The 11359-nt window shown below is 51.7% G+C and overlaps 2 protein-coding genes across 3 annotated transcripts in view; both read left to right on the top strand.

Annotated features, from left to right (window-relative positions):
- The window catches only part of CHMP7 (charged multivesicular body protein 7), a 9911-nt gene extending 5583 nt beyond the window's left edge, over positions 1–4328 (top strand). Inside the window, exons 7-10 of one of the 2 annotated variants that reach the window (XM_027668905.1) lie at positions 222–320; positions 1223–1283; positions 1737–1898; positions 2626–4328. In XM_027668905.1, coding sequence (XP_027524706.1) covers positions 222–320; positions 1223–1283; positions 1737–1898; positions 2626–2690 — 387 coding nt within the window. In that variant the 3' untranslated portion in view covers positions 2691–4328. Of the gene's footprint in view, positions 1–221; positions 321–1222; positions 1284–1733; positions 1899–2625 lie in introns of both variants that reach the window. The other variant, XM_027668904.1, reaches the window with a different exon arrangement.
- A 4143-nt stretch (positions 4329–8471) lies between these two features.
- Positions 8472–9740, top strand: LOC113959690 (D(1) dopamine receptor-like). Its single transcript, XM_027668896.1, has one exon. The coding sequence runs from the start codon at positions 8472–8474 to the stop codon at positions 9738–9740; it is 1269 nt and encodes a 422-aa protein (XP_027524697.1).
- Positions 9741–11359: the final 1619 nt, after the last annotated feature.

Raw genomic sequence — 11359 nt, 5'->3', positions numbered from 1 at the left:
ATCTCTGAGGGTTGGGACTTTATTCCTGGAGTATCCCCCTGATTAAACTTGCTCCTGGCTCCATTCTCTCTGCCTTGATGATCTCTGAGGGTTGGAACTTTATTCCTGGTAAACCTGCTCCTGGCTCCTTGATATTTCTCAGAGGGCCTGGGGAGAAGCTTCTTGTTTGTTCTTTGTCAGCAACGTGCATCTTTTTTTCTCTTTTGTATTTTCATTTATAGGTGTTCAATGCCTACCAGGCTGGGGTGGGAGCTCTGAAGCTGTCCATGAAGGATGTGACTGTGGAGAGGGCAGAGAACCTGGTGGATCAGATCCAAGAGGTACTGGAACAAACCTGTGAATTAATTAAACCCAAATATTTATACTGAGGCTTCTGCTGCTGTTTAGTTTCTTTTCTTTATGTCACCAAAGCAAACTGACTTAATTTTGATCTCAGAGATCAGCAAGAAGAGGTTTGCAGAGAACTCTGTGTTTGGTTTCATGTATTTACATTAAATCTGTGCATTTCTTGTGGTTTTTTTGCTCAGCAATATTGGGCAAGCCCACAGCTTTCCTAGAAAATGTTCAGGTGTGTTTAAAAAAGAAATATAAGCCAAACCCTTGGAAGCTGGAATGCAGCTACAGGCATAAAACAGCTGCCTGACCCATCATCTTGTGCTGTTCAGTGAGGGAAAGGAGTTAATTCTGAGTGAATTAAAATGAATCTCTCTGCATAAGCTGGTGTGAAAAACAGCAAAGGATTAATTTTTGGTTTTTAGCAGTGTCAGCTCAAATTGTGACTTCAGCTCATGAGCTGAGGGGCTGCAAAGTGTCATAGCTGAGCTGTGTTGGACTTTAGCTTCCTCATTTTGTAGCTAATATAATAATAATAATAATAAATATTATATTAATATATATAACATATTATTATATATAATAATATTGTAGCTAAGCTGCAATATAAACTCATTATTTATGTGAAAAAGCTCAAATGAGAGGGATTTTTTTTTTCTTTTACTTTTACTGTGAAATTGTGATTCAGGTTTGATCCTCAAACCTCCCACTTGGCCTTGTAGCACTTTATCAAATAATCTTCCTGTTACTCCTTTTGCCAGTGAAAAACCAGTCATGATGGAAGTGTTCTGCTGCTTTTAAGTCAGCTTTTGAATTCTTTTTGTTATTTCTGCTTTTGACAAAGGCAGAAGTTTATATTCTACCTCCAACTCTGTGTGTTTTTCCTCAGCTTTGTGACACTCAAGATGAAGTAGCCCAGACTCTGGCTGGAGTGGGGATCAATGGCCTGGGTATGTCTTGGGGTTCTTATCCTTTGCTCTTCCCTTCCCTGCTGTCCTCCTTTCCCTGCAAACTGGGATTTGGGCCTCTCCAAACCCTTGTAGGCTCCAGCTGCTGCTGGATCTCAGCTCTGAGTTGTGTAATGTTGATTCAGCTCTATTTTTAGAGCGGCTGCTGCTTTGTTTTTGAAGTGATGAGCTTTTTCCTCTGGCCTGGGTGTTGCTGCAGCTTGTTTGTCTCTGCTGGGATGTGCCAGCACTCCTTGGCCTCAGTGCAGAGGTTTTTCTGATGGGAGAAATCCTTTTCCCTGAAATCAGCCCTGGATTTTTCAGACCTTTAGAGGAAGCACAGGAAGTTCCTCACAAGTAGCAAGGGATGGGAGCAATAATACCTGTGTTTTACTCGAGTTTCCACCTGTGCTGGGTTAATTCTTCTTGGAACTGAGTGTTTTCTTTCACCAGCAGAGATGGACACCGAGGAACTGGAGAAGGAGCTGGACAGTCTCCTCCAGGACTCGACCAAGGAGCCTGTGGATCTGCCTCCTGTTCCCCAGAAGGTGCTGAATCCCCCCATTTCTGATGCTGAGCTGGAAGCTGAGCTGGAGAAGCTGACAGTCTGTGATGGAGGTAGGGATGGCAGCAGGCCCTGGGGGGACCTGGGGCAGCCTTGCAGAGCAGAAGATGTTTAGCAGAACTAAAGTCTGAGTCTTAAAAGAACTGCCCTCTGCTAGGAATTCTGCCTGGCCTCTGCCATGGGCTGGAGGGAAAAGGAAAAGGCTCTGGGAGGGAGCTGCTGCTTGGGCTGATGAATTTTTCATCCTCATTTAACAAAGGCAGGCAGTGTTCAGAGTGATAAATTAGATAAATTGTCAAGCAATGGGCATCTTCCCTGTCCTACAGTGCTGGCTGTGTCTTATGTGGTACAGGTATTGAATTTATTTATTGATTGATAAGTAAATAAACAGATTGATAAATAAATAATACTATTTATTGATGATTTTTTTGGGTCCCTTCTGAGTCAGGATATTCCATAATTTAGTAGCAGGGAGTGACCAGAGCTTGTGGGCTCAAACTGCTTGCTGCACTTTCCCTGGATCTGTGTGGCACAGGGGTAAATAGGCTTCCATTTTCAATTCCTTTCAGGAATCTCTTGATGAACAATTACATGGCACTGTCCATGTAGTTTTCTTCCTATTTGGACAGCTGATAATCCCAGTTTTCAGAGCATCCCTTGTCAAACATGTTTCCAAGAGAATGCAGAGAGTGAAACTCTGAGACACTCTGGAATTTTACTGGTTGGTTGTGGATGTGGTTGATAAAACCTGACCCCTTTCTGTTGCAATTTTCTTTACAGATTTGGCACAAAAGGCTGCAGCTGCTTCCTCTGAACCCAAAACAGCTCTGGGACTGAATCTCTGAAGACCCAACAGAATCCTGTTGCTGCTGTTTGGGAAGTTGTCTTAAGGTTCCTTAACTCATGACTAGGACTTCTAAGGAGAGGGGTCACTCTCTCTTCCTCTCCATGGATATCAACTTTGCTCAGCAACAGGATCTCCTGCCATGACAATCCACTCTGGAACTGGCCCCAGCTGGTGTTTGTCATCTCTGTGCCAACATCTGCACTGGTCTCAACCTGACTGGTGACCCCAAGTCTCTCTGACATCCAGTCTTCCCTCCTGGGAATACAATTCCAGTGAAGATAAACTCTTCTGTGTCCATAACAGTGCTCAGTTTTGGTTTGGTTTTGAGGGTTTTTTTCTGTTATTTTTTATTTGATTTGATTTTATTTTTATTTCTCTTCCTTTGCTGTGGCTGATGTTGAGATCCTGAGTTGCAGCAGTGTTGCAGTTGCTCAACATTTGGCTGCTTTGTGTGGTTGTTTCAAAGACTTGGCACATAAATCCCGACCTTGACTTACCTGCAACAAGCTTAAAACACCCGGTGATAGTTCTCCCCCTCCCTGTGTGTATCTTTGCACGGTCGTGGACAACTAGACACTGTAACTGTTACGTTTGTAGGAGATTTGGCTGCTGCTCCTCCTACAGGGCAGCGATTGCAAGCACAAGACAAAAGAATTCCTCTTTCTGTTAAGGCCTTAAAAGGGAGACCTGCAAAAGATTTCGGTGAAGGAGTTTCAGGCTCTGTCAAAGGCTGGGGGTTTGCTGTTAATCCAGCTTTTCTGCTTGCTCTTACTTGAAATTCGAGCTGTTTGCTGATTTTTTTTTTTATCTCCCCTGTTAGCAAAACTCCTTGGGGGCTGCAGGGTGGTGTGCTGGGGGTTCCCCTGGAGTGATTTGGGGGGTGAGGAGAAGGGATCCACTGTTCCCCCTCTGGGGAGGGTGCAGCTTCACAGCCTTGCCTTTGCCTTCAGCCTTGCTCCTGCAATCCCCCGAGGTTCTGTGGTACCAGAAAGCCCCAACCCCAAACTCTCTGAATGTTTTTAATGCACAGACCCCCCTGAGCACACCAACTGCAGCTGGTCTGGGGGCTGCCTTCGCCCCCTCCTCTTTTGCAGGTCACTTTTTTATCCCTCGTGTGTGCACGTGGAAGAGCAGGAATCCTGATCCCTGAACAACTGAACTTCCAGGAGGGGAATGTGCTCTTCCCTGGGCTCTCTGCACAGCCTGTGTGTGTGGCAGGGCAGGGACTGGCTGCCTGCTGAAAGGATAACCAGCCCTCCCCTCCCTGCACCTCCCCCTGACTCGGAATGTATCCCCCTCACCACTTCCACGCTGCCTCTTGTCCCAAGCTCCACAGGCTGAGCCCTGTGGATGGCGGCCTGGGGGAATGGGAACCAGGGCTGGAATCCCCACATCCCTTTCATTATTTATTGCCCACCCAGCTTCAGCCCCAGAGGACAGGGAGGGAGGTTGCAGGTGTCCCCAGGGCGCTGCCTGGGCTGGGGCTCCACTGTCACTTTGTGCACGAGTGCAGGCTCTGCCAGGGAAGGTGTCCTGGATCCAGCTCACACTTCACCCAGGCTGTACATGGAATTATGTAAAAATGACTTGAAGCTATGTATTCCTTTCCTTTGGAAGTAAACAGGAGAAAAACCTCTGTGTTTTCTGCCTACTGGTAAATAAAGGGGAGGGGAGGAACCATCCCTGTGCCCTCGGTGCTTTCCCTGTTCCAGCTGTGCTGCTGCCCCTGTAAAACCTGGCTGCTGAAATCCCAGCCCATTCCTGGGCTGCTTTGCCAAAACCCAAACTGAACAACTGCTCTACCAGACTTTGATCTCCCCGAGTCTTTTCTCTGTGTTTAAAAAAGCCCAACAGTGTTTAATAATTGTTCTTATTTCCACTGAGTAGCCTGTGCTGGTTTTTGGGCTGGACAGCCTTCATTTCTAGCACCATTTAGGAAAGACTTGCTGCTTTTTCTTATCTTTTTACTTCTTTTTCCCCCACTGTGCATCCCAAACCTGCAGTTTCAAGGCTCACACAGGTCACAGTCCTTTGCCTAAACCACCTTGTTCTGGCCATGGAGGAAACTGCTGTGCCAGGAAGTCACTTCTCCTAATTAACCCCCTGGTTTTGGACCAAACAATTCCCAAAGCTGATCCTGGGCCAGTTTTTACCTGTTCTAATTGGAATTAAGCAGCACAGACTTTGAGCCTGGGGCTGGTTTACCCTCTGCCTAAAGAAAATCAATCTAAATGGAGTAACCTGGTGTATAAACTCAAACCAAATTACTCCTCCTTCCCTCTGATGCCCCGATGCCTGAAGGAAGCTTTGAATTTCCAGGCTGTTAATCCCATTTCCTCTGGCTTTGACCTCAGCTGGCACATTGGAGAGCTCCCATAGTTTTTTTTGCAGGGCTCAGGCCTTGCTTCAAACCTGGATCTTTGCTTTTCAAACCCCTCATTTCTCCCCTGCTCTCAGGACTTGTCCCTTCTCTGCAAGTCCAAAGGGATTCCTGCAGGAATAACCACTCTCCTGAGGTTCTGTGATGCATCTGCCTGTGCCAGCCATGCTGGGAGAGGCATTTTGGAGTTAAACCCGAGCAGCTGCTGCTTGATTTCAAGTGGCTGGTAATTTTCTTCCTTTGATGCAAAGTGGGATGTAATCAAGATGGCTGAATGGAGAATTTTAAGTGTATTTTGGTGAGACAGCAGGGGAAGGAAATCGAGGGCAGCGTCGTGCTGGGTGAGGAAATTAAATATAAAAACCTAGAGCTGAATTGCCACCAAACTGAAATATTATCAGATTGGAGTGCTGTTTAAAATAGTACTTAACTCGAGTCTCAGAAAAAATAGCTGCTGAAAAAAAAAGGGAATGTAGCAACTGTTTATTATAATATAAAGCACTGAACAGTTTTATCTGTGGAGAAGATTTGGTCCTGCAGGCAGAGGAGCTGTCTGTGAACACGAGCCTGTGTTTGTTTGCCTGTGACAGCAGAATTAACAGTGATTTCTGCATTAGGTGCACTCCAAGATGTGCAGGAATTGGGTGACAAATTGGATCCCTTCCCATCCCATCTTCTCCCACCAGCCCAGCTTTGGAATTCTGCTCCAGCCCAAGTTGTGTGTGAGGCCCTTTCTTAGATGGGCGGCCTCACCATGTGCCAGGGGAGGTTTAGATTGGATATTGGGGAAAAAAACTCCATGGAAGGGGTCGTCCAGCCCTGGCACAGTGGCAGTGGTGGAGTCACCAAGCCTGGAATTGTTCAAAAACATGGATGTGGCACTTGGGGACGTGGTTTAGTGCTGGCCTTGGCAGTGCTGAGTTCACAGTCGGGCTCGATGATCTTAAAGGTCTTTTCCAACCTTACCAGTGTTATGATTCTATATTTGGAAGCTCCTCAGGAGGAGGTGCCTCGTGTCTCGAGGAATGATTTCCTGGAATGCCTCCTGGCTTCCCAGGTGCCACCTAAATGTGCCAGGAGCTCCCACTCCAAAGCTCTGCTGTGTGCCAGGTCACCTGCCATCGCTGCTCCGCCCTGTGACTTGTGGCTCCTCCCTTAGATCCCCAAAATTTTCGTGTCCAGTGCAGGGATTAGGAGGAAAATGCCCTTTGGGGCAGAGAGGACAGTGTGGGTTAGTGCTCTGCCAGGGTCCTGGGCAGTCATGGAATCCTGGAATACCCTGAGCTGGGAGGATCATTGATCCAACTCCAACAATCCCACTCTGGATCCAAAAGCTCCTGGAGCTGTGGCAGCTTTGGAGCCTGTTCAGTGCCCAACCACCCCCTGGGGGAAGGACCTTTCCCTGAGATCCAACCTGACCCTGCCCTGACACAGCTGATGAAACCCTAGGGAGGAATCCCGCCCCAGAATTCCCAAGGGAAGGCGCCGATCCACGAGCCGGCTCCTGGTGCCATCTAGCCGCTCTCCCTGGGATCGGCCCTTGGCAGGCGCGGGCTGCAGACGGTGGAACTAATGAGGCTTAATTAAACAAAACCCCGGCGAGCCGATGCCGTGACGTGCTGGTAACGAGTGCCGCGGACACCCGAGAGCGGTGTTTGCTTTGGGGGCTGCGTCTTCCAGGGAATAATCGCGCCCTTGTTGGGAATCGCTCCCGGGCAGCTCCTGCTCCCTCCGGGCTCCTGCGAACGCCGGGTCGAGGGGTCAGGGGATGGAATCCGAGTGTCTGTGTGTGTGGTTTGGCTGCTTGCTGCTCCCTCCAGGAGCGGGGAAGGGGCAGGGAGAGGTCCAGGGCATGGATTGGGTTCCGAGGGAATTAAGGAACGGGGAGGGAATTAATGCTGTGTGTCCAGGGTCATCTGCAAACCTTGGGCTGCCCTTTCCCACCTTGGTCAGGTCACCAGTGAGGCTCCTCTCAGCAGCAGGTCCCCGTTTCAGCAGCTGCCCCAGAGGCAGCACTCGAGGGAACGCCTTGGGAAGGACATTTCTTGATCAAATGACATTTTTTTGAAGGACATTTCTTGATCAAATGACATTTTTTGAAGGACATTTCTTAGTCAAATGAGCCCTTTTCCTGCAGAGGGGCTTTGGCTGCAAAGTGCTGGATTCCAAGGCTAAACTGAGCCTTAGTGGGTCACAGCTGGCTCCTAATCCCGTGGTTTTCCTCCTGAGGTAAGAGGGGAGAGTCTTGCAGAGCCGTTGGCTTGTGAGTCTGGGGTTCAGCTGTGTGGGGGAGGAGGAGCAGTGGTTTTAGGGGGGATTCCCTGCCTGTTCCTCCAGAGCATCCCCCAGCTCTGCAGCACCACGATGATGGCACACCTTTGATGATCACACTTAATTAAAAACTTACCCAGGTGGTGTCAGCACCCTCAGTGTTCCCACACGTAACCTCCCCTGAATAAACTGAAACTTTGGTGTGACAGTTTCAGGAAAAAAAACCCAAAAACCAAAAACCACTTCCAGATTTGTACAAGATTTTGTCTGTGTGATTTCCCCCCCCTTTCTTTTTTTTCTTCTTTTTTTTCTTTTTTTTATTCCCCCCTGGAAGGAATTTTGCAGTGGAAAGCAGAGGCCAGTTTTTGCAGCACCTGCAGCTGGGCAGCTCAGGACAGAGGGAGCTCAGGAAAGGATCAGGGCCATGTCTGAGCTGTGACCAGTGCCTGTGCAGCGAATTTAGGTGCCTTTTATTCAGAGATCACACCACATTTCTGCGCTGATTTGCACTGAAGACCCTCAAATCCCTCTTGAATGTCATTTTTGCCCCTTCAATCCTCTGGTCTGATTCCTAAGCAACTCTCCCTGTCCACTGCGGGTTCTCTGGAGCTCACAGGGGCAGAAACAGATCCCACCTGAGTGAAATCCAGAGGCGAGGAAGCACCAGAGGGAAGAGCAGCCGGGTCTGTGAGCAGGGAGGGTCCATCTGCACGAGCAGAGAGAGCTCAGATTCCCTCTGGCTTCTGGCAGCGAGTCCCAGCCTGGCCACGGAAGGGCTGGGATTCTGCAGCAGGCACAGGATCACCAGGAGATGAAGAGGAGCTGAGAGGGAGGCAGGCTTGCAGCAGAGCCTTTCCAGCTCCTGGAGGTGAGTGCCAGCCCCCCTGGGAGCAGCAGGGAAAGGAGAGTGGGCTGGGAGGCAAGAGGGAAAATCCGAACGCCGCGCTGGCAGCAGGAGACCTGGGAAGGAGTGAGAGCTTCCAGCACTTCTCCTGGAGCTGGGTGTGAGAGCTGGAGTGCAGCTGGTGCTTCTGAGATGCCTGTGGAGCAGTAAGAATGGGGTTTGGATACTGGTGGGGACTTGGAACAGCTGTGGAGCCTCTCCAGGGACTGGAAAAAAAGGTACCCATGGATGGGATTTACTCCTCGGCGGGAGGAGATGGGCAGGACGTGACCAATGACACCAGCTGGGCAGAGGAAAGCAGCTCCAAGCTGTCCTCCCGTGTGGTGACAGCAGCCTTACTCCTCCTCCTCATCCTCTCCACGCTCCTGGGGAACACCCTGGTGTGTGTGGCCGTGGCCAAATTCAGGCACCTGCGCTCCAAGGTCACCAATTCCTTCGTCGTCTCCCTGGCGGTGTCCGACCTGCTCGTGGCCGTGCTGGTGATGCCCTGGAGGGCTGCCACCGACGTGCTGGGCTTCTGGCCCTTCGGGGGGGCTTTCTGTGATGTGTGGGTGGCCTTTGACATCATGTGCTCCACGGCCTCCATCCTCAACCTGTGCATCATCAGCCTGGAGCGCTACTGGGCCATTTGCAGCCCCTTCCGCTCCGAGAGGAGGATGACGCGGCGCGTGGCCTTCGTCATGATCGGGGTGGCCTGGCTGCTCTCCCTCCTCATCTCCTTCGTCCCTGTGCAGCTCCAGTGGCACAAGGACAGTGGGATGTTAAAGCAGCCAGGTTTTAACGCCTCTGGGGAGGAGGAGAGCTGTGCTCCCAGGCTCAGCAGGCCCTACGCCATCTCCTCGTCCCTCGTCAGCTTCTACATCCCCGTTGCCATCATGCTGGTGACCTACACCCGCATCTTCCGCGTCGCCCGGCGCCAGATCCGCAGGATCTCCTCCCTGGAGAGGGCCCTGGGACACGCCCAGAGCTGCCACAGCCCTCGGGAAGCCTCCCCGAAGAGCTCCTTCAAGAAGGAGACCAAAGTCCTCAAGACCCTCTCCGTCATCATGGGCGTCTTCGTCTGCTGCTGGCTGCCCTTCTTCGTGCTCAACTGCGTGGTGCCCTTCTGCGAGCCCGGCCTCCACGAGCCAGGAGAGCTTCCCTGCGTCGGCCAGAGCGTCTTCAACACCTTTGTCTGGTTTGGGTGGGCCAACTCTTCCCTCAACCCCATCATCTACGCCTTCAACGCGGAATTCCGGAGGGCTTTCGCCGCCCTCCTGGGCTGCGGCTGCGCCGGCGGCGCCGTGGAGACGCCGACCCTCAGCAACGAGCTGGTGTCCTACCACCAGGACACCGCCTTCCAGGGGGAGCTGGTGACCCTCAGCTACCCCCAGCTTCTCCCCCACGCTGTTCTGGGGGTGGAAGACACCGAGGGCTCCTCGGAGAAGGTTTCCCGGGTCTCCTCACCCTCGCTGGGGAAGGTCCCACCTCCCGCCAGCAGCACCTTCCACTGAGAGCTGGGAAAGGGAGAAGGGTGGTGGGATGGTCTCCAGGAGAGATGGGAGCTGGGACACTGTTGCCATCGCCTGTTTATCGAGGAGTCTGTTTGCATTACTAAGTGTGGTTCTCCAGGTGGCTCCAGGGGCTCAGATCCCTGTTTTTGTAACTCAGTTCCGGATCCAGCCCCGGGGGGGGGGGGGATCAGTGTTTGCTGCTTTCTTTAGCTGGCCCGTGGAAAAAAAAAAGAAAAAAACCCCAACACCTTCTGCAAAAGATGTAAATGGAGGGGCTGGAATTCCTCTTTCCTGGTGACTTCAGCTGAGAAAGCAAAGACTTGTGTGGTCATGGAGTAAAACCCAGCTGTGGCTGTGGGGAGAGGGGCTGCTTTGGGCACTGCCCGTGTCCTGTGAGGCTGCTGATGGCCCAAATCCAACTGGTCACTGGCCCCAGGCTGGTAAATGGGCACTGGCCAAATCCAGCTGCTCCCTGGGTGCCAAGTGCTGCTGGCAGAGCTGGAGAATCCTGCCTGGAGCTCGGTGGGATGTGCTCTGCAGCAGCTTTAGCCAGGGAAACCCACCTCCCCAGTGGGCTGTGCAGGAAGGAGGTGATGAATTTGCCTGGATAATCCCTTTGGCTCATCTCTGGCTGTGTCTGCCGCTCAGGCAGATTCTCCTGCAGCTCTGGACAGGAACCTTCCCTGGAGCCCCGGGGCTGTGCTTGGGAGCAGGAAGGATTTGTCTGTGTTGCAGGAAGGATTTGACAGGATGAGGGGCTGCTCTGGCCATGGAGTGGGAATCAGCCTCTCTGAGCTGGGACATGCACAGCTGAGGGTGGCCTGGGCTGGACATAAACTGTGTTTTAACCCCTGGACGTTGGGCTGTTTGCTTGGAGCCTTTGGGAATGAGGGAGTCTGAGCCCTTCAGAGGGTAGAGGAGACAAGCAGATGTAAAAGCAAGAACACTGCTCTGGTCACTGTGCCTCCACCACATCTTCCATCAGCCAGATCCTCCTTTTCCGAGACTGTTTCATCCCCCTTGTACTTTGTTCTCCCTCTAATTCCCTTCCTCCCCCATTTCATTAAGGATCCATCCGCTCAGCCTCCCTAGCTGCCTCATTTCAATAATAAAGGCTCCTTACGAGCCCTCCTCGCTCCCCTGTGCTCCCTAATCAGCCTCTGGGAGCTCGTGTCTGATAACCGGGGGCAGGAACAGCCCCCAGCGTTTCATTCGGGCTGTGACGGGTGACTCGGGGAAGGTGTTTTGATCCGTGCCTGGTTAAACCCCCTCAGCAGCGCCCGGCACATCCGCGTCGTCTTGGATCCCAGACATCTTTAGCTCCCTGGCGCGGCAGAAAAGCCTCTCCCCCCTCCCCAGGAAACGGGAACAAAGGGGAAAATCAGCCAGTGATAATTACGGAGTGATGGTAATTGTTAAATAGAGCCCAGCTACAGTCGAGTTACAGCGTGGGAGGGGAGCAGAGCTCACAGCAGCTCCGAGGTGGGCGCTTGGATTTTCCTGGGGAGGCGCTGGCAAGGCTCAAGTCCATGTACAACCACGTCCCCGGGGGGGCTGCTGTCCATCCATTCTGTCCACCCCCAGAGCATCCCCGCCGTCCATCCCCAAAACATCCCTGC

The sequence above is a fragment of the Corapipo altera genome, unplaced genomic scaffold (genome assembly GCF_003945725.1).
Source record: "Corapipo altera isolate COAL_440 unplaced genomic scaffold, ASM394572v1 182, whole genome shotgun sequence".
Taxonomy (NCBI): domain Eukaryota; kingdom Metazoa; phylum Chordata; class Aves; order Passeriformes; family Pipridae; genus Corapipo; species Corapipo altera.
Note: the sequence above shows the minus strand (reverse complement) of the source record. Positions and strands in the feature narration are given on the sequence as shown.

Coding starts and splice junctions, on each gene's coding strand:
- LOC113959690 (XM_027668896.1), top strand. CDS start 8,472: ATGGATGGGATTTACTCCTCGGCGGGAGGAGATGGGCAGGACGTGACC.